The sequence below is a fragment of the Bos taurus genome, chromosome 18 (genome assembly GCF_002263795.3).
Source record: "Bos taurus isolate L1 Dominette 01449 registration number 42190680 breed Hereford chromosome 18, ARS-UCD2.0, whole genome shotgun sequence".
NCBI classification, from domain to species: Eukaryota; Metazoa; Chordata; class Mammalia; order Artiodactyla; family Bovidae; genus Bos; species Bos taurus.
The window spans coordinates 38,337,575-38,357,138 of NC_037345.1; the positions used below are offsets into that span (position 1 = coordinate 38,337,575).

Genomic DNA, 19,564 nt, shown 5'->3' on the forward strand with positions numbered 1-19,564 from the left:
AGCAAGGTAGAGGATGGCTCTAACAAACAGGCATCTGAAGTAGCTATCACCTAATGCGTCCACCACCGCCACCCCATCTTTAGGAGGAATTTGAAGAGCTAACACATAGAAGACAACCAATAAGCAAAAATGAAAAATGATGGAGATTAAGGAATCTTCTGGGGAAAGGAAGATCTCAAGTCCTTGAAACATTAATTAAAGACTCTTATTGTGGGAGTGTGCAGGCAGCAGCCCATCATACTCAGAGGTCTAAAACCCGTGACACAGGGTTTCGAGGGATCAGGTCTGAGGGAGTCTGGGAAATGGGAAGTGGGCCATGGGGGAACCAGACTAGAATGTTACAGCACCTAGTTAATCGGCAGCCAGTCCATCACATTAAATATCCAGCCGTCATGTATTACCTTTCAAGTGAAAATGAATAACTCCCATTAAGAGCAAAATGGGTTTGAAGTCGATTCGAGACAGATTAAAGTACTGTTATGAATGTGTGTGTTGGGAGGAGGAGGGGTCTGTATGTAATATGCTTGTCCTTGTACTTTTTAAATAATAGATGTTCTACAAACTTATGTAGACCAGGTTACCAAGATACTGGGGTTAAAGGTCACAAGATGTGCATTCTGGGAAGAGCATCCACTTCCTGGAATATTTCCTGCATTTCACTTTTTTTTCCCTCAAAATTATTGTGTGGCCTTATGATTTTAATGAACAAAATTGATTTTTTACAACTGTTTATTAAAGCACACATCTGTAATGACAGCATCTTGTGTATCCACATCAGAACAAATCTCAAAGCTGGAAACACGTGCTGGGTAACTAGACTGGATGAGACAGAAAGCAGTCTGACTGAAGAGTAGAAATGAGGCTTTCCATACCAATGACCTCTACATGGAGTCAAATGATTTTTCAGTGAGGGCAGAGCACAGTGGGTATGTCTTGTCTCGCTACCATTTTTAGGATTTTTCTTCTTGCCTCTTGTAATGAGATTCTGAAAAATGGAGTTCCCCATCCAAAGCAAGTGAGAAGGCCAGCCTTAAGCTACTGACCAGGTTTCGGAATAACCAGATCTGACCACTTGAGGATTTGTGTTTATGCCAGAGGAGCTCTGCTTATTTATCCTGGTTAAACCTTGTTAGCCCAACTGTTTTCTCATCCAGATCTTGCAGGTCTCTTTCCGTGACTCAGAGAACTCCTTCCGCCACTGCTCTGTGCCCACTGTTTGCTGCTTAAGCCTCAGGTGGTCCTCCTCCCTCGTCAGAGTTTTGTCTTTTTGGTGACATGGGGGTGAGAGGGCATGGTCTGGGCAAGCAGATAGGAAACTCTCTCTCTGAACCACCCACTCTGAGTAAATTCTTGTGTCTGGAGCACTGGCTTGTTTATAAGTTGGATTTATGCCCTGCCTAGTTCCACTCTTAAGTTACGTCTCCCCGCCAAAAGCAAGTTGCTGAACCAAAGCTTGATTTTTTGCATGTGAACACATACATGCAAAAAATCAAGCTTTGGTTCACATTGATCAGGTCTCCTTTGATTTCAAGAGCTGTGACAATAAAGTTGGGAGCATACCATTGATTACATCTATGAAAGTCTGTCTGGTTCTTGGGTTGACTCGTGTTTGGCAGAGCAGTTGGTGAGACTTCCCCAGCCACCCTCATGAGCCAGCAGGTTGTGTCTTGATCGGCGGGGAGGGGGGTCAGAACAGACTGAATGTAGGTTTATCCAACTCAGAGCTTTTTAGTCCATTTCTTCACCTTTTTTCCTTGGTGTTCAGTTGTTAAAGTTGTGTAGTGACAGAAATTCATAGGCAACAGAAACCAATGCCTGCTTCTTTCCCACTGTGCCTGATAAACCCATCCAGATGCTCATCCTCCTTTAACTTGGGTGTTTCACAAACACCCTGAGCTATGAATGAATGTTGACTCTCACCCAGCACGCACCCTCTGGGAGCTGGCCTGGCCTGGCTGCTGGATTACATCTTCTGCTTTTCCTTCCAGCATCATCAAGCCAAGCAGAGAAGGAGCTGACAGATTCTCCCGCAACCTCCAAACGCATCTCCTTCCCAGGTAGCTCGGAGTCCCCTCTTTCTTCAAAGCGACCAAAAACATCAGAGGAGACCAAGCCGGAGCAGGTGAGGCCCGGAGGGGCTGTGCTGTGGGAGAGTATTTCAGTTACCTGGGGGGAGTGGGATGGGGAGTGAAGTCTTGAGTGGATGGGCATGGGACAGACACTGTTGCCATGGGAACTGAAGAGTCAACCGGCGGGGTGGCTGTGTCCCCCACAGATGTACCAGTGTCCCTACTGCAAGTACAGCAATGCCGACGTCAACCGGCTGCGCGTGCACGCCATGACGCAGCACTCGGTGCAGCCCATGCTCCGCTGCCCCCTCTGCCAGGACATGCTCAACAACAAGATCCACCTCCAGCTGCACCTCACCCACCTGCACAGCGTGGCGCCCGACTGTGTGGAGAAGCTCATCATGACGGTAAGGCGGCCGGGAGCAGCTCCTCAGGGCTCTTCTCTCCCCAGGGGTCAAGGGTGGCACTGTGATATGGGCAGGAGGCTGTGCTGCTGGACGCCAGAGGCAGGACAGAGTTGGAAATGTCAAAGATGGTCCTATGACCACTGTCAACCTTAGTCTTGGCATGATGGTGACCCAAAGGGCTCTGTGTTTCTCAGCATTCCTCATCATCCTCTCCCCTCCAGATGCAGAGGCCTGCAGGGAGTTAACTGCAAGTTGTCATTCAGGTTCTCCAGGCCTTTACTGAGCAAGTCATATTCTAGGTTGTTCTCAGATTCATTATGTTTCATTTCATCCTCACAGCCACTCTATTTAAAAAAAGGCTTGACACGTTTACATTATGGCTCAGAGAAGTTCATTGCTGTGATGCCACTTTTAGGTGGCAAAGTTGAGATTTGACCCCAGATTCTCCCACTCTAGGAATGCAGCCCCGTGACAGGGGAGTCCCTTGGGTGGATGCTTTCATTCTCAAGGCAGGAAGATGCTCATTTGGGTAGCACGTGTTGAATCATGAACAAGGGCTTTGCATTTTGAACATGAAGTTGCTGTACTTGCGGGGCATGTCTCTAAGTGGCCACTGTAAACATGGCCCCAAAGATTAGTACAAAGACTTAAATATAATGTGAAAACTTTTCAAAATACTGCAGGTGATACTAATGTATGTCCTAAGTGATGTTTCGTCATGAGGAATATACATTCGGTGCTGCGTCAGGGGAACTTTAGCAGCCAATGAGAAACTACGGTGACCTCTGTGCTGCAAGTGTAACTTTCCATGGGTATTTTCAAATAGATTGGTGAACATGTTGAAAGATTCTCTGTAAGTGGAAACTTACTTTTGTGGATGGTGGGTTTCTATGTTACGAGTTTCCTGGGAATTCTCTCCAGCCTTGGGATTTTCCTCAGGCTGTCATACTGGGTTGGCCAAAAAGTTCATTTGGGTCTAAGTAAAAATAAAAGACACATTTTCCCATTTTCACCAAAAACTAATGAACAACATATTTCCTAGCTGAATGGACTTTTTGGCCAACCCAGGACTTCCCACAGCTGACCTGGAACTGTGGGAGCCTAAAGAAGCAGGAAGAGATGTGAGGAGGGAGGCATTTTCAATACATTGTTCTTTGGCTCTGGTGATTATTTTTCCTGTTTGATATCACATTGGTCTAGGAAATATGAGCCTGTAGTAATCTGTATGATTGGTTTACATTAGACAGTGTTTCATTTATATATTCTTAAGGGCCAGTATATAAATTTTATCTCTATAGCCATTGTTTGTCATATTAGTTCTTTTATAACAGCAACAGTGTGGTACAAGGTAGCAAGTCTGGTGGTCATTTGAGTCTTCATTTAACAACAGGATGTTACTGCTGTGTTTGCTTGGGTACTAAATTCCTAAGAATTTAGGAGGTGTTACTCAAGCAGTGATTCTCAAATCCTTTTTGGGGGAGACTGGTAAATATGATTCAGTAGCCTTACTGGGTATTCTATGCATGCTAGTTTGACATCCGTTATTATGAACTCTTTCAAGTATTCTGCATGTACCAAAAAAAAAAAAAAAAATTTACTTGGCTGCACTGGGTCTTAGCTGCAGGAGGATCTTCAGTCTTCAGAGTAGCATGTGCGATCTTTAGTCGCGACATGCAAACTCTTATTTGTGGCTTGTGGGATCTAGTTCCCTGACAAGGGATCAAACCCAGGCCGCCTGCATCGGGAGCAATAAGACTTAGCCACGGGACCACCAGGTACATCCCTACATGTACAAAATTGTGTGTATAATGCCAGGGAGCATAAGGATACCCACAGTTCACCCATGGAGCCAGGTTAATAATCCCTGTTTGAGAAAACTCCCCAAGAACATAATTGTGTAGGAGAAATGCGCTCCCTAAAGGGGCTGTGCTTGGCACCTGTTCAGAAACCCCTGTAAACCTACCTCATTTTCCCACAGCACACAATGGAGGTGTTTTCTAGACATTTCTGAAAAAGTGTGTAAATTGTGGGAAATGTGCTGACTATAAGGAAGTTCATTTGCTAGCAACGGGAGACAGTTAATGGATTCAGAAATAAAGTTGAAACTTGTGGGAACTGTAATCATGTAAGGGTTTTACATTTGACTAAAGGTGTCTGTAAGGTCAGTTTGATGCCCTCTCTTTGCATGAAGATGGAGTCACTGCATGGCTGTCGGTTGAACTGGTTTCTTAAGTCATGAGGATGTGTTGTGTCAAGCTAAAGAAAGCAGTTCCATCTCCATCCTTTATCAGGATCAGCAAGAAAAAGACAAGTAGCCAAGGTTGGAGGGGAGTTTGTGGCCATACTTTGGGGTGAACCCAGGCACCCTATTTGAGGGCTGGACTGCTCATCTTGGTCTTGACCCTAACAATTAAGTAGCTGCCACTGTCCTCCCTCTGAAAAGTATGGTGTTAAAATGAAATTTTGAAATTGTTTTACAACTGTTTATAGTGAACCTGTGGTTAAAATCATGCCCCTGGAGGCTATTTTTATGGCAATTTTATTAGAAAACTGTCCAAGGGGAAGTATTGGTTAGACTTTTTGATGGTGTATCTGTTTGTTCCTGGCCATCTAGAGCAGGAAACTCTGAAAACAGCATGATGAGATATGCCTCTCAAATCAGAGCTCCATTTTCTAAACTGTATCATTAAGGAACAGTCAATGTCCAGTCATTCATCCTCCCAGAGGAGAAAAGTTATGTCTGCTTTATCTTTGAGTGGCCCGGATGAATGGCAGTGAGAGGAGTGAATCTTCTTCCTTGCCAGATGGTTTGACTGAATGCACTGCCTTTGGTTCAGACTAGGAAAACCTGGCAAAATCTACCAAACAGACACCTCCTGGCAGATGGGGGGTGTGTCCATGGTATCTGAAGCTGTAAATTCTGGTAAATATTTTTTGCTGTCTGGGCCCAAGGTCTCAGGATCTGGCTTGAATTGGGTTTCAGTCTCTCTAAAAGTAAATTCCACCTTGATAAATGGAAATAGATTACTTTCTATACAATGTCTTTCCGTTCAGTTGTAAATGGAGAGTGTTTTGAGGAGGCTTCATTTAATAATACCTTATCAGACAGCTTTCAGGAACCTGCAGTGTCTAATATGTCTGTTGCTATGGTAACAGCTGCTTGCTTATGCTCTGCATCTCATATCTGTGTCCTCCATGGGCCCCCTTCTTTTTACCGATGAAGGGGCTTGAAAAATATTCTCCACTGGGAACAATTGCAGCTCTGGCCCTCTGCTATGGAAACTGCACCCACAGCAGTTCATTCTGCTGGGCCTGTGGGAAACAGAGCTCTGAAGCTTGTCTTTACACACATGGTAAGAAAGAAGGAAATGCATAAAGCTTAAGGCAGTGAGACCAGTGCCCCTCCAGGCCCCACTGAGCGGCTGGCCCCCAGCGCCAGTCATACAGCACTCTCACCTAGTGACAGGGAAGGTCGAGAGTCTGAGTCAGTGATGGGGGTAAAGGAGCCACTGCTTGTGCCACCTCTTTTTGCTCACTTTTCTAGGGGAGGAGGGTTGAGGGCAAGGGGGCCAGGTTTCTAGCCCCTAAATGAGAATAGGAAAGACCACCTACAATAATTTTCAGTGGTCCTGAATTATTCTAACTAATCACTGTCCTTCTAAGTGGCAGGACACACCACTGGGATTGAAAGCATTAACACAGGGAAACTGTCTTTGTTCCTCCATCACTTAGCAAAGTGTGACCTCATGGCGGAGAATGGGGCTAAGTCTGGAGCAGCCAGGAACACCTTTTTCTCTAGCCCTTCATCTTTGTTCCCTTTAGTAGTTCCTAATTATCCTGTATGTTTTGTACATGCACTGATTCCCCTTCACAGCTCCTGGACCCACGCTGCCTGCAATTCCACAGCTCCCACCCCCTACGCCTCACCCCACCCCACAGCTGTCTGACTCCTGTGATGTTTTCGGTCAGCATCTCTCTCTGTGCTCCCCGTGTGCCCGTACATCTGAGTCTCTAGACCAGGCTGGCCGCTTGGCCCCCCTGTATCAGGGCTCTCGGGTGGCCACTGGCCCTGAGGCTGTGGCACCCACTTGGGCACCAGCTCTCACTTTGTCTCCATCTCAGAGGAAGGTAATGAAAATAATAGGGCTTCATTAATTCCAAGTCCTGTGAGATGATAGCCATTTGGAGCCTGTTTGCCAATTAGATGGTCTAAATTAGAAGTGACCTTGGTATACTGCCACTGCTTGCCTCTCTGAGTCTAATGAAGCTTTTCTCTCCAATTCAGTCTCCTTCTCAGCTCTCTTCTCTCTCTCTTCTGCTGTGTGTGTGTGTCTGTGTGTGTGAGAGAGACAACTGTTCATGTGTTTCCTGTTCTACCTATCTCCTTTTTTCATTCTTTCTGATTCTTAGATTTTTAAAATCTGGTTCAGGGCTACATTTGTTTCTGGCCCATATGAATGTTAATATTGCTCTATAATTTTTCCTCATGGCTTTTAGGTTAAAAAAAAAAGAGCCACATAGATGACATTTTAGAAGGGAAACGAGACAGAGACATGGCCTTCTCGACACCAGGGTCCAGCGCCCAACCTAGCACAACTGGAAGGTAGTTAAAAACAAAAACAAACAAAAAAAAACTCTGAGGCTTTGCTGCCAAGCTGTGCCTGGCTTGCTGGCTGCAGGCGTGTGGACAGCTCCTGCATCCTGGCAGCCACTGAGGTCAGAGGAGAACGTGAGCAGCTAGACCCTCACTGGCACCATCAACTCTAGATCCCCCACTAGCTAAAATGCTAAGGTCTAGAAGCATTGGCTTTTAAAGAATAGGACCAATACCTCATTCACCAGGTGTACAGACTAGCCAGGTCTGCTGGGAAGGCCTGTGTCTGAGGTCCTGTCTTTCCCTCTGTCATCATTTCCTCTTTCTTTCCCTTCATCTGAGGCTCTTCAGTCTGTTTATTTTTTACTGAAATGTGAAGGATTTCAGTCTCTTTGGGAGTCTAAATTTTGGCAAACCTGTCCTTTCACTTGGAATAGGGAGCCTTTCAGAAAGCAACTCTACTCAGGTGAGCACTGCCAAGGCTGTGGGGATGAAAGTCTCAGAGAAGTGAGGTGCAGTACTTGGGTCTGAGAAGATACCTTTGCTTGCCAGCATGTGGAACTTGTTGGTTGCATTGATCTAACCTCAGGGTGGCCTTGAGGGATGAACTTGCATGAACAGTCCCGTTAAGAATTTAGCAAAACTTATATACCCCTTGGTTGCTCAAGGTGTTGTATTTGGCCATTTCACATCCATGACCCAAAGAAAGCAAAGAGTGTGGCGGCTCCTTATAATCCAGCTTCTTCCACTGAGAAAGAGTAAACATCAGCGGCCCCTCCTGAATGTCACAGTGGGGACCAGGCCTATATCTAAGACTCTGGCTTTTATAAGATGAGTCCTTGAGGCTTTCAGGCCCACTCATGTCATAGAAACTTGAAAGGCATTAAATCATAATCCTAAATAATGGTGAACCAAACAGGAGGTATTTACAAAGCCATATCACCTTTCCTAGTAGTTCAAGGGCAATTAACTTGAGTCCAGGAATTTCTCTCTAGGGAGCCTGTGATTTCCTGAAATTATCTGCAATAGTCTGTTTGAAAGTATTTTTTCTAGGAGCCTGCCACTTTCATCAGATTTCCTAATGAGTTTATGATATCTAAAAGGTTAATTATTCTGGATGTGAGCTTCTTGGGCCCAGGGACCCGGTCTCGCTCTGTCTCACAAGCAAGTGGCATAGGGACCTTGTACAAAGTTTAGTGAATGATGGTCAAATGAATGGACAAGCAGAATCACTTGAGGCCCTCCCTTCTCATCAACTGAGTTGTTCTGGAATTGCTTAAGCATGAAGATTTTTCTTCACGTGAAGTAGAATGCTTCTACTTCTATTGTCATATATGAAAATTGCTGAAACTTGAAGATTTCCAGTATCAGTGCACAACTCCCCATTTCTCACTCTATGTGAGACCTGTTTACCTTTCTGAAAGGTTCTATTGCTGCTCAGATGATACTTTGTTCCTGTGTTCCCATCAACTCTGCATACCTGACTTGGCTCAGAGAGGCAGGAAGAAGGCATGTGCTATCCAGACTGCCACCAATCAAGAGAGACTCAAATTTTGAGGAAGTCATGGCTCTAACAGATTGAACTTTCTTACCTCAAAAACTTGGACTTTCAGTCAGACGTCTGTTTTCACAGTCTTAAGTCCCATTTATACATTAGTGTCAAGTATGGGAGAATGTAATTTAACATACTCATTGTGTATGAGTGTAAGGTTACTGGAAGAATCAATCTACATGGATGTTGATGTGGCACGAGTAGGTGTTTGGACTGAGTGTGGTCTGGCCAAACCTTAATCTCTTTGTTCGGCATTTGAGTCTATGGTTGGGGGTGCTGGGGCTGAGTGTGTAATGGTGGCATCCAGTGCTTGGGGGGGTCTGCGGCTTGGACACGTTTGGTGGGGGAGAGTGGGGCCTGGTTATACTGTGGGCAGGTTTTGTCCCTTCGCGTGCCAGTGTGATCTGATGCTCCTTGTGAAAGGAAGGCCTTTACAGAACTGTGCTTGGCACTGGTGAGTGACCGCCTTTCCCAGGGACCTCCAGCCTGGCTGCATGGCCGCCATATCTGATTGGGAAACAAGGGGTGCTGAAGGAACTCTGCCCTTGGCCAACTTACGTCATCTTCTGTGAGCACAGCGCCTCAGTGAGGCATTGGCAGGACCGTACTTTTGGCTGTTGACCAAAAAAGTGTGGAAACTGTGAATGACAGGGTTGAGAAGCTGGTAGGATAAAGAGGAGTGGACACAGACACAAGAACATTTAACGTCCAAGAGCTGACATGGGGTCTGTCAGTGTCCTGCATAGCAAAGCGGCTTCCATTGCAATCTCTCTGTTCAGACACATGGGCAGATAGACCCCGTCAGAATTTCTAGATCCTTAGGATTCCCTTCAGGAGTCTTCCTCTCAAGTCTCCTGGGAACTTCTTGTCCATTAAGATTTTATATGCTGAATCTTTTTCATTGGTTTGCTTTCAGGGAGAGGTTGGGTACACTATAGATGAGAAGATGCAGGTAGATAAAAGTAATTACTTAAACATATATGGGGCAAGACTTACAGGTTTGGAGGCCCAGATTAAGATGCAGAGGAGCATGTGAGGTTGATGATTATATTTCGGGGAGAGTTAATTGATGGAAGGTGAAGGCAGACAAAGAACCGCTGCTTACTGCCTTCTTGAATCCCAATCAGGAATTATGATTAAAGTCTCGGCGAGACAACAGAGGGCTGATGAATTGGTGTCTTTTTTTTTTTTTTTTCTTTTTTGCCGTCATTCACACTTGATTGACTTCAACCTTTCAAGTGCAAAAGTCTCTCTTTTCCATTATTATTCATAGCCATCTGAGTTTTTCTAATTAAAGTGTATGAAAACAATTACTGATCCGTCGTACTGAGTCTGTTAGAGGGGATGTCTGCCTTACTGTAATGCGTATAAAGAGCCCACAGTTTTCTATAATGATGTGCAGCTGAGGTGTTAGATAATTTTATTCTTTTTTACTCTGTAGGGCTTTTTTTTATTTCTCATGATTCATTTTTCATAATTCCTAAAGATCCCAGGAAAGGACTGATCATGCAGCTACAACTGAGAAAGGTGGTGGTGGGGAGTCTTTTTTTCCTTTCCCTTTCTCCCCATCTTGCCCCCAACCTCGTGCTCCCCCTTGGTTGAGGACTATAAATTAATCGGTGACCTTTCACTTCTTGGATTCCCACTGGACTCCCCAACCACACTGGTCAGAAATGCTTTCTATTAAAAAGAAAATAGATGGAATGAGTTTGGCAATCTCTGCTCCATTCCTAACGATTCATCAACAGCTAGCCTTAACCAGCTGCTGGCAAGCTTTGTGTGAGGGTGCAATGTCTGTGCAAGAGGGGTTCTGTGTCACTCACGTGCACCTACCATGCACCTGCTGTTCATAAACAGGGGGCTCCTCAGAGTCCTTCTCCACAGTGCCTGTTGCTTAATTTTTGCACCTTTGGGCATCTGGGTTGCTGAGATTATCCTAACACCCTGAAACGTAAGGGGGAGTTACCTTTTTGGTATTTATGGGGACAGCTGTCCGAGTTTCCCCTTGAGGAGGAACCTACCACTGATGATTCTAGTGAATGCATCAGCAGTGATTTTGAACAAGGCCAGAATCCTCAAACCATTAAAAATAGTAAAATTTATTTTAAATATTTAATTTTGAACAGTAATCTAGATGTTCCGGTCTTTGCAATAGCAAGAGAAGATACTATCTCAGTGGTATGTTTGATGAGGAAACAATGTCTCCACGTGGGCTGGGTGCCTTGTAGAAAGGCTAGTGGTGACTAGCCTACGTTTCTGTTCCTGTTACCTCGGGGTCAATTTATGTCTCAGGCTGCATTCAAACGGGACGATTTCTGATTGGTCTGGGCATATCCTCAACTACCTTGCTGTCCTGTAGCAGGCAAAGGGGCACTGCTTCTTTTTAAATGAGGAGGCTTTTAGCCTTATGTTGCATACTGAGGACTTCTTATCATATTAATGGAAGGCAAATGATAATGTTTTTGGACAAGTTTCTGGCCAGATGGCAGGACAGCCTGGAGAAATAAATCCCTAAAATCTGACCTTAAATTGTAGCTCTTTTGACCCAGGTTGCTAATATTGGGCAGCAATAGCCGTGGCCAAGGTGGGGCTGCCCTGTTGTAGGAGGCAGGACACCCTCTGGGCTACCACACAGGTGGAAGTTCCCTCCAATGCTGTGTACCTCAGGCAGAGACCCTGGGAGAAATCCTGACTGAAGTGAGTCATAAGAAATGCTCATTTGCACTTGATCTCAGTTTATAAAGGGTTACACAATGTTGTTTCCTAGAAAATCTGCCAGTGTGTCTGCATGTCCTTAGCTTTCCCTTTGTTCTCCTCTCTTCTTCTTACCCTTTCTCTCGCTCATTCCCCTCCTCTTCTTGCCTGAATACATTTTGAAAATAGTACTACAATGCTCCCTGCTTCAAGATTACAGTGTACTTTACTAGGTATGATTTAATTAGGGCCCTTATTATGTTTTCAGCAGCTTAAGGTGGGCCTTTCAACTTATCTACCTAATTGGTTGCACAAGAAGTTTCACAGCCCATGACAAAACATTGTCAGTGATCAAAGTCAAAATTCTGCATAAAGGAAAAATATTAATAATAAGATTATTCTTCAAGTGTGCACTGCTAATTATGTCCAGAATGTAACCGTAGAAACACTTTTGACTGATGTGAGCTTTGTCTAATAAACATGAATCTTCAGTGAGCTATGGAAAGTGACACCTCCAGCCTTAACACTGGTGAAGGCTAATTTTGCTTATTAAATAATTTCTACACATTTTCCTATTTGGATCTCTTTCCTCTCCTTTTGACTTGCCTCATGTCTCTGCCGCTTGCTCTTCAGGTGACCACCCCTGAGATGGTGATGCCCAGCAGCATGTTCCTCCCAGCGGCTGTTCCAGATCGAGACGGGAGCTCCAGTGTGGAGGAGGCGGGAAAGCAACCTGGTTAGTGTCATACTCTTGACCTTGGGAAGAGAAACAGAACGTTCATAGGGCAAGAGTGCTGCAGATTCCTTACTGTACTCCTAAGCTGGATGTACCTTTTCAAGGGACGAGGGGCGCTGTTGTCAGCACTGGATACTCGGGCTCTTAGTGGGTATCTGTTGCTCTTCATGTGGTTTGAAGTGAGAAAAGCTCAGGTGAGAACCAGTGAGGTTCTGGTGGACACATGTCCCCTTAGACTGTACAGTGAGGAAGTTAATGACCAGAGACTCAGTCAGTACACTCATAACTTACCATCTTAAGCCATTACATATTCCCTCTCTGAGGACTTAAACATGAGGGACTTGTGGAGCACACAGGTGATCTCAGGGCACTGGATTAGGTATCTTTCTAGGCGCTGTATCTGCACAGAACTCTTCTCTGAGACTTCCAGGACTGTCTCATAGGAGGCAGCAGAAAGGAGCATTTGGAAGGGACGATGTTGTAGATATAGATGCTGGTGGTGCCCTGGGGTGAGTCCTCGATGGGTGGGACCTCTGTTTTTGAGTTTCTCCTCCATCACTGACATCTTGTCAGCAGCTAAGACCTAAGTTGGGAAGAGCTCTGCCCCACCTTCTCCCTTGTGATGTCTCCATACTAGGCAGTATACCACTGACCTGAAAAAGGGTCAGAATATTTATGGGTGTGATGATCTCATTGTAGAAAAAAATTTTAATGTATTTTATTTTCATAATTGGCCACTTGAACATTCATTGCTTATTGAATAGAGAGGACAGTCAGAAGTCACACTGTAACAGGAAATTTAATGCCGAAGAAATATATCCAAAATTTGTTACAATGGACAGCAGTCCTTACAAATGCCCCACATCTTAGCAGGGCACTAAATCACATATTCTACAGTTTAGATCCATGTAAAAGGGGTATCCTTTAATTTCTTGAGAAACTGAAACGAATATTGTTTAAAAGACAGACTTGTGTGATGGTATAGGCCTACTAAGAGTTGAGACTCTCTGTATTTCCTCTTCTTCCTGTGTATCTGCTCATATAGCATGTGCTCTCTGGGTGGGTGGGGCTCCATGGAGAGTGTGTGTCTGCAGGTTGGGTATTTCCCTCATCATCAGATTCTGTGATCACGAGGCCCTGTTAGGTAGGCAGCTCGAAGCCCTCTTTATCATTGGGCTTGATTTCTATTTTCTTTACAGAAACCTCAGAGGATCTGGGAAAGAACATCTTACCCTCTGTGAGCACAGAACACAGTGGAGATTTGAAACCTTCTCCTGTGGACTCGGGCTCTGTGAGAGAAGACTCAGGCTTCCTGTGCTGGAAGAAGGGGTGCAACCAGGTTTTCAAAACTTCCGCCACCCTCCAGACACACTTCAACGAGGTTCACGCCAAGAGGCCTCAGCTGCCAGTGTCAGATCGCCATGTGTACAAGTACCGCTGCAACCAGTGCAGTCTGGCTTTCAAGACGGTGGAGAAGCTGCAGCTCCACTCTCAGTACCACGTGATCAGAGCTGCCACCATGTGCTGTCTTTGCCAGCGTAGCTTCCGAACTTTCCAGGCTCTGAAAAAACACCTTGAGACAAGCCACCTGGAGTTGAGTGAGGCTGACATTCAGCAGCTTTATGGTGGCCTTCTGGCCAACGGGGACCTCCTGGCAATGGGGGACCCCACCCTGGCCGAGGACCACACCATAATCGTGGAGGAAGACAAGGAGGAAGAGAGTGACTTGGAGGATAAACAGAGCCCGACGGGCAGTGACTCTGGGTCGGTACAAGAGGACTCGGGCTCAGAGCCAAAGAGAGCCCTACCTTTCCGCAAAGGCCCCAACTTCACCATGGAAAAATTCCTGGACCCTTCTCGCCCTTACAAGTGCACCGTCTGCAAGGAATCTTTCACTCAAAAGAACATCCTGCTCGTGCACTACAATTCTGTCTCCCACCTACACAAGTTAAAGAGAGCCCTTCAAGAGTCGGCCACCGGTCAGCCAGAACCCACCAGCAGCCCTGACAACAAACCTTTTAAGTGCAACACTTGCAATGTGGCCTACAGCCAGAGTTCCACCCTGGAGATCCATATGCGCTCTGTGCTGCATCAGACCAAGGCCCGGGCAGCCAAGCTGGAGGCGGCAAGCAGCAGCAGCAATGGCACTGGGGGCAGCAGCACAGCCCCCTTGAGCTCCTCCACCCCGAGTCCTGTGAGCACCAGTGGCAGTAACACCTTTACCACCACCAACCCGAGCAGTGCTGGCATCGCTGCGAGCTCCAGCTTATTGAGTCAAGTGCCCGCTGAAAGTGTAGGAATGCCACCCCTGGGGAATCCCATCAGTGCCAACATTGTGTCCCCTGCAGAGCCCAAGGAAGCCAACCGGAAGAAGCTGGCAGACATGATTGCATCCAGGCAGCAGCAGCAGCAGCAGCAACAACAACAACAAGCACAGACACTGGCCCAGGCCCAGGCCCAAGTTCAAGCTCACCTGCAGCAGGAGCTGCAGCAGCAGGCAGCTCTGATCCAGTCCCAGCTGTTCAACCCCACCCTTCTGCCTCACTTCCCCATGACCACCGAGACCCTGCTCCAGCTGCAGCAACAGCAGCATCTTCTCTTCCCCTTCTACATCCCCAGTGCCGAATTCCAGCTCAACCCGGAGGTGAGCTTGCCGGTGACCAGTGGGGCTCTAACGCTGACTGGGACGGGCCCAGGCCTGCTGGAAGACCTGAAGGCCCAGGTTCAGATCCCGCAGCAGGGCCACCAGCAGATGCTGCAGCAGCAGCAGCAGAGCCAGCTCCCTCTGCCCCAGAGTCACCCTGCTCTCCTACAGCCCAGCCAGCACGCTGAAAAGAAAAACAAATTGGTCATCAAAGAGAAGGAGAAAGAAAGCCAGAGAGAGAGGGATGGTGCCGAGGGGGGAGAGATCAACTCGGGACCAAAGGAATCACTGCCCGATGCCTTGAAGGCCAAAGAGAAGAAAGAACTGGCCCCAGGGGTTAGTTCTGAGCCCTCCATGCTCCCTCCACGCATTGCCTCGGATGCCAGAGGGAATGCTACCAAGGCCTTGCTGGAGAACTTTGGTTTTGAGCTGGTCATCCAGTACAACGAGAACAAGCAGAAGGTGCAGAAGAAGAATGGGAAGATGGAGCAGGGCGAGAACCCAGAGAAGCTCGAGTGTGACTCCTGCGGCAAGCTGTTTTCTAACATCTTGATTTTAAAGAGTCATCAAGAGCACGTTCATCAAAATTACTTTCCATTTAAACAGCTAGAGAGATTTGCCAAACAGTACCGTGAGCACTACGACAAGCTGTACCCCCTGAGGCCTCAGACCCCCGAGCCACCGCCCCCGCCTCCACCCCCGCCTCCACCCCCACTGCCGGCAGCGCCGCCCCAGCCAGCATCCACCCCGGCCATCCCCACGTCAGCCCCACCCATCACTTCACCTACGATTGCCCCAGCCCAGCCGTCCGTGCCACTCACCCAGCTCTCCATGCCCATGGAGCTGCCCATCTTCTCGCCACTCATGATGCAGACGATGCCGCTGCAGACATTGCCGGCTCAGCTGCCCCCTCAGCTTGGACCCGTGGAGCCTCTGCCCGCGGACCTGGCCCAGCTGTACCAGCATCAGCTCAATCCAAGTCTGCTCCAGCAGCAGAATAAGCGGCCTCGTACGAGGATCACGGATGACCAGCTCCGAGTCCTGCGGCAGTATTTTGACATTAACAACTCCCCCAGTGAAGAGCAGATCAAAGAGATGGCAGACAAGTCTGGGTTGCCCCAGAAAGTGATCAAGCACTGGTTCAGAAACACACTCTTCAAAGAGCGGCAGCGGAACAAGGACTCCCCTTACAACTTCAGCAATCCTCCCATCACCAGCCTGGAGGAGCTCAAGATTGACTCTCGGCCCCCTTCGCCAGAACCTCAGAAGCAGGAGTACTGGGGGAGCAAGAGGTCTTCGAGAACAAGGTTTACCGACTATCAGCTGAGGGTCCTGCAGGACTTCTTTGATGCCAACGCTTACCCAAAGGACGATGAATTTGAGCAACTCTCTAATTTACTGAACCTTCCAACCCGAGTCATAGTGGTCTGGTTTCAAAACGCTCGACAGAAGGCCAGGAAAAATTATGAGAATCAGGGAGAGGGCAAAGATGGAGAGCGGCGTGAGCTTACAAACGATAGGTATATTCGAACGAGCAACTTGAACTACCAGTGCAAGAAGTGCAGCCTGGTGTTCCAGCGCATCTTCGATCTCATCAAGCACCAGAAGAAGCTGTGTTACAAGGATGAGGACGAGGAAGGGCAGGATGACAGCCAGAATGAGGACTCCATGGATGCCATGGAAATCCTGACACCCACCAGTTCCTCCTGTAGCACCCCAATGCCCTCCCAGGCTTACAGCACCCCAGCACCTGCAGCCAGTACAGCATCCTCTGCGTTCTTGCAGCTTCCATCAGAGGCTGATGAGCTGGCCACCTTCAGTGCAAAACCAGAGGTGAGTGATGAAAAACCAAAGCAGGCTGAACCTCCCAGTGCACAGCCGAACCAAACCCAAGATAAGCAAGGACAACCAAAGGCAGAGCTGCAGCAGCAAGACCAGCCCGAGCAGAAGATGAGCACTGCCCAGCAGAAGCTCCCACAGCTGACGTCCCCCGCGCCGGTACCGACGCAGCCTCCTCCACAAGCGCCCCCACCTCAGTGCCCCTTGCCCCAGTCAAGCCCCAGCCCCTCCCAGCTCTCCCACCTGCCCCTCAAGCCCCTCCATACGTCAACTCCTCAGCCGCTGGCCAACCTACCTCCTCAGCTAATCCCCTACCAGTGTGATCAGTGCAAGTTGGCCTTCCCATCATTTGAGCACTGGCAGGAGCATCAGCAGCTTCACTTCCTGAGTGCACAGAACCAGTTCATCCACCCCCAGTTCTTGGACAGGTCACTGGATATGCCTTTTATGCTGTTTGACCCTAGTAACCCACTGCTGGCAAGCCAGCTGCTCTCTGGGGCCATACCTCAGATTCCCGCAAGCTCAGCCACTTCCCCTTCAACTCCCACCTCCACGATGAACACTCTGAAGAGGAAGCTGGAGGAAAAGGCCAGTGCAAGCCCTGGAGAAAACGACAGTGGGACGGGGGGAGAAGAACCTCAGAGAGACAAGCGTCTGAGGACAACTATCACGCCAGAACAGCTAGAAATTCTCTACCAAAAGTATCTCTTGGACTCCAATCCAACTCGAAAGATGTTGGATCACATCGCGCATGAGGTGGGCTTGAAGAAACGTGTAGTCCAAGTCTGGTTTCAGAACACCCGGGCCCGGGAAAGGAAAGGACAGTTCCGGGCGGTGGGCCCAGCGCAGGCCCATAGGAGGTGCCCTTTCTGCAGAGCACTCTTCAAAGCCAAGACGGCCCTGGAAGCTCATATCCGGTCCCGTCATTGGCATGAAGCCAAGAGAGCTGGCTACAACCTAACTCTGTCTGCAATGCTCTTAGACTGTGATGGGGGACTGCAGATGAAGGGAGATATTTTTGATGGAACTAGCTTTTCCCACCTACCCCCAAGCAGTAGTGATGGCCAAGGTGTTCCCCTCTCACCTGTGAGCAAAACCATGGAGTTGTCTCCCAGGACTCTTCTGAGCCCTTCTTCCATCAAGGTGGAAGGCATGGAAGATTTTGAAAGCCCCTCCATGTCCTCAGTTAATCTAAACTTTGACCAGACTAAGCTGGACAACGATGACTGTTCCTCAGTCAACACAGCGATCACAGATACCACTACTGGAGACGAGGGCAATGCAGATAACGATAGTGCAACGGGAATAGCAACTGAAACCAAATCCTCTTCTGCGCCCAGTGAAGGGTTGACCAAAGCGGCCATGATGGCAATGTCTGAGTATGAAGATCGGTTGTCATCTGGCCTGGTCAGCCCAGCTCCCAGCTTTTATAGCAAGGAATATGACAATGAAGGTACCGTGGACTACAGTGAAACCTCAAGCCTTGCAGACCCCTGCTCTCCAAGCCCTGGTGTGAGTGGGTCAGCAGGCAAATCTGGAGACAGTGGGGATCGGCCCGGGCAGAAACGTTTTCGCACTCAAATGACCAATCTGCAGCTGAAGGTCCTCAAGTCATGCTTCAATGACTACCGGACACCCACCATGCTGGAGTGTGAAGTCCTGGGCAATGACATTGGACTGCCAAAGAGAGTTGTTCAGGTCTGGTTCCAGAATGCCCGGGCAAAAGAAAAGAAGTCCAAGTTAAGCATGGCCAAGCATTTTGGTATAAACCAAACGAGTTACGAGGGACCCAAAACAGAGTGCACTTTGTGTGGCATCAAGTACAGTGCTCGGCTGTCTGTACGTGACCATATCTTTTCCCAACAGCATATCTCCAAAGTTAAAGACACCATTGGAAGCCAGCTAGACAAGGAGAAAGAATACTTTGACCCAGCCACTGTACGTCAGCTGATGGCTCAACAAGAGCTGGACCGGATTAAAAAGGCCAATGAGGTCCTTGGACTGGCAGCTCAGCAGCAAGGGATGTTCGACAACGCCCCTCTGCAGGCTCTCAACCTTCCTACAGCATACCCGGCGCTCCAGGGCATTCCTCCTGTGTTGCTCCCTGGCCTCAACAGCCCCTCCCTGCCAGGCTTCACTCCATCCAACACAGGTGGGTTCTGCTCTCAATGATTCTCCCAGTAGTAAAGAGCCACCACACAAAACCTGAGTGCTGGGCAGGTGGGAGGCTCCACATTCCTAGTTCTCTAACTGCAACAGAATTTCAGGTCCCTTCCACTGAGTCTCCCTAGAGCTGTGATGTACATGACCCTTCCACTTCTAAGAATGGGGACCCTGGAGTTGGAATGATCTCCTGAAACCATACTCCTGCCTGGTGTTCAGCACAGACCAGGGTGTATGCTGTGGGCATGAACTGGAGGGTTCTGGTGTACTAGATCCTGGGGTGTTTTTGAGACAGCAGTTTCCATTATGGACCCTTCCATTCAGTTTTTGTGGAAATGCAGATCGCATCTAGAAATCTATTGAAAATATAAAACATTTGAACATCCTAGCTAATTCTGGGTTGTGCCCTCTGGAAACAGATTCAAGAGAATTTAAATAAACTGTTTGCTGTCCCCTGAGGTCCCGCCTCCTGTTTCAGAGACCTGCTCTGGCAGGAGAGATGCTACCAGGAAGTAGCTCTCACAAGGTGGAGGCTTACTTCTGGGGTTCCCTTTCAGTCAGAAACACAGTGGTGTGTTACTTTGGGGTTTTGGCTGCACCATGTGGCATGTGGGATCGTACTTCCCTGTCTAGGGACTGAACCCACACGCCCTGCAGTGGAAGCATGGAGTCTTAACCACTGGACCGCCCTCTAGTTTCTAATTGGACTACCTCTATACTGGAATGCACTGACCAGGAACTTGAATCGGGCAACGTGGTTCTGAATTACGATGTGTTTTATAGTTGTCTAAACTGAAAATGTTTATTTTTAGGGGTGTTCAATCACCTCTTCATTTCCTTCTGCCCATTTCCCTTTCTAATGCAGA

At 47.8% G+C, this 19,564-nt stretch overlaps 1 protein-coding gene and 2 long non-coding RNA genes across 7 annotated transcripts in view; 1 reads left to right on the top strand and 2 right to left on the bottom strand.

Moving 5' to 3' along the window:
- ZFHX3 (zinc finger homeobox 3) overlaps positions 1 to 19,564 on the top strand; it is a 256,592-nt gene that overhangs the window by 227,932 nt on the left and 9,096 nt on the right. For all 5 annotated transcript variants that reach the window (XM_059877477.1, XM_059877479.1, XM_059877478.1 and 2 more), the window contains 4 exons: positions 1,989 to 2,122; positions 2,276 to 2,476; positions 11,950 to 12,052; positions 13,252 to 18,687. In XM_059877477.1, coding sequence (XP_059733460.1) covers positions 1,989 to 2,122; positions 2,276 to 2,476; positions 11,950 to 12,052; positions 13,252 to 18,687 — 5,874 coding nt within the window. The remainder of the gene's footprint in view (positions 1 to 1,988; positions 2,123 to 2,275; positions 2,477 to 11,949; positions 12,053 to 13,251; positions 18,688 to 19,564) is intronic.
- Positions 712 to 15,596, bottom strand: LOC112442303 (uncharacterized). The gene is made up of 3 exons (XR_009491359.1): positions 15,518 to 15,596; positions 13,285 to 13,625; positions 712 to 12,072 (listed from the first exon to the last, which is right to left on the bottom strand). It is a non-coding gene; the product is annotated as an uncharacterized lncRNA (long non-coding RNA).
- Positions 18,146 to 19,564, bottom strand: part of LOC101902904 (uncharacterized) — a 168,305-nt gene continuing 166,886 nt past the window's right edge. Inside the window, exon 5 of the long non-coding RNA XR_001502343.3 lies at positions 18,146 to 18,235. This is a non-coding gene — a long non-coding RNA (uncharacterized lncRNA). The remainder of the gene's footprint in view (positions 18,236 to 19,564) is intronic.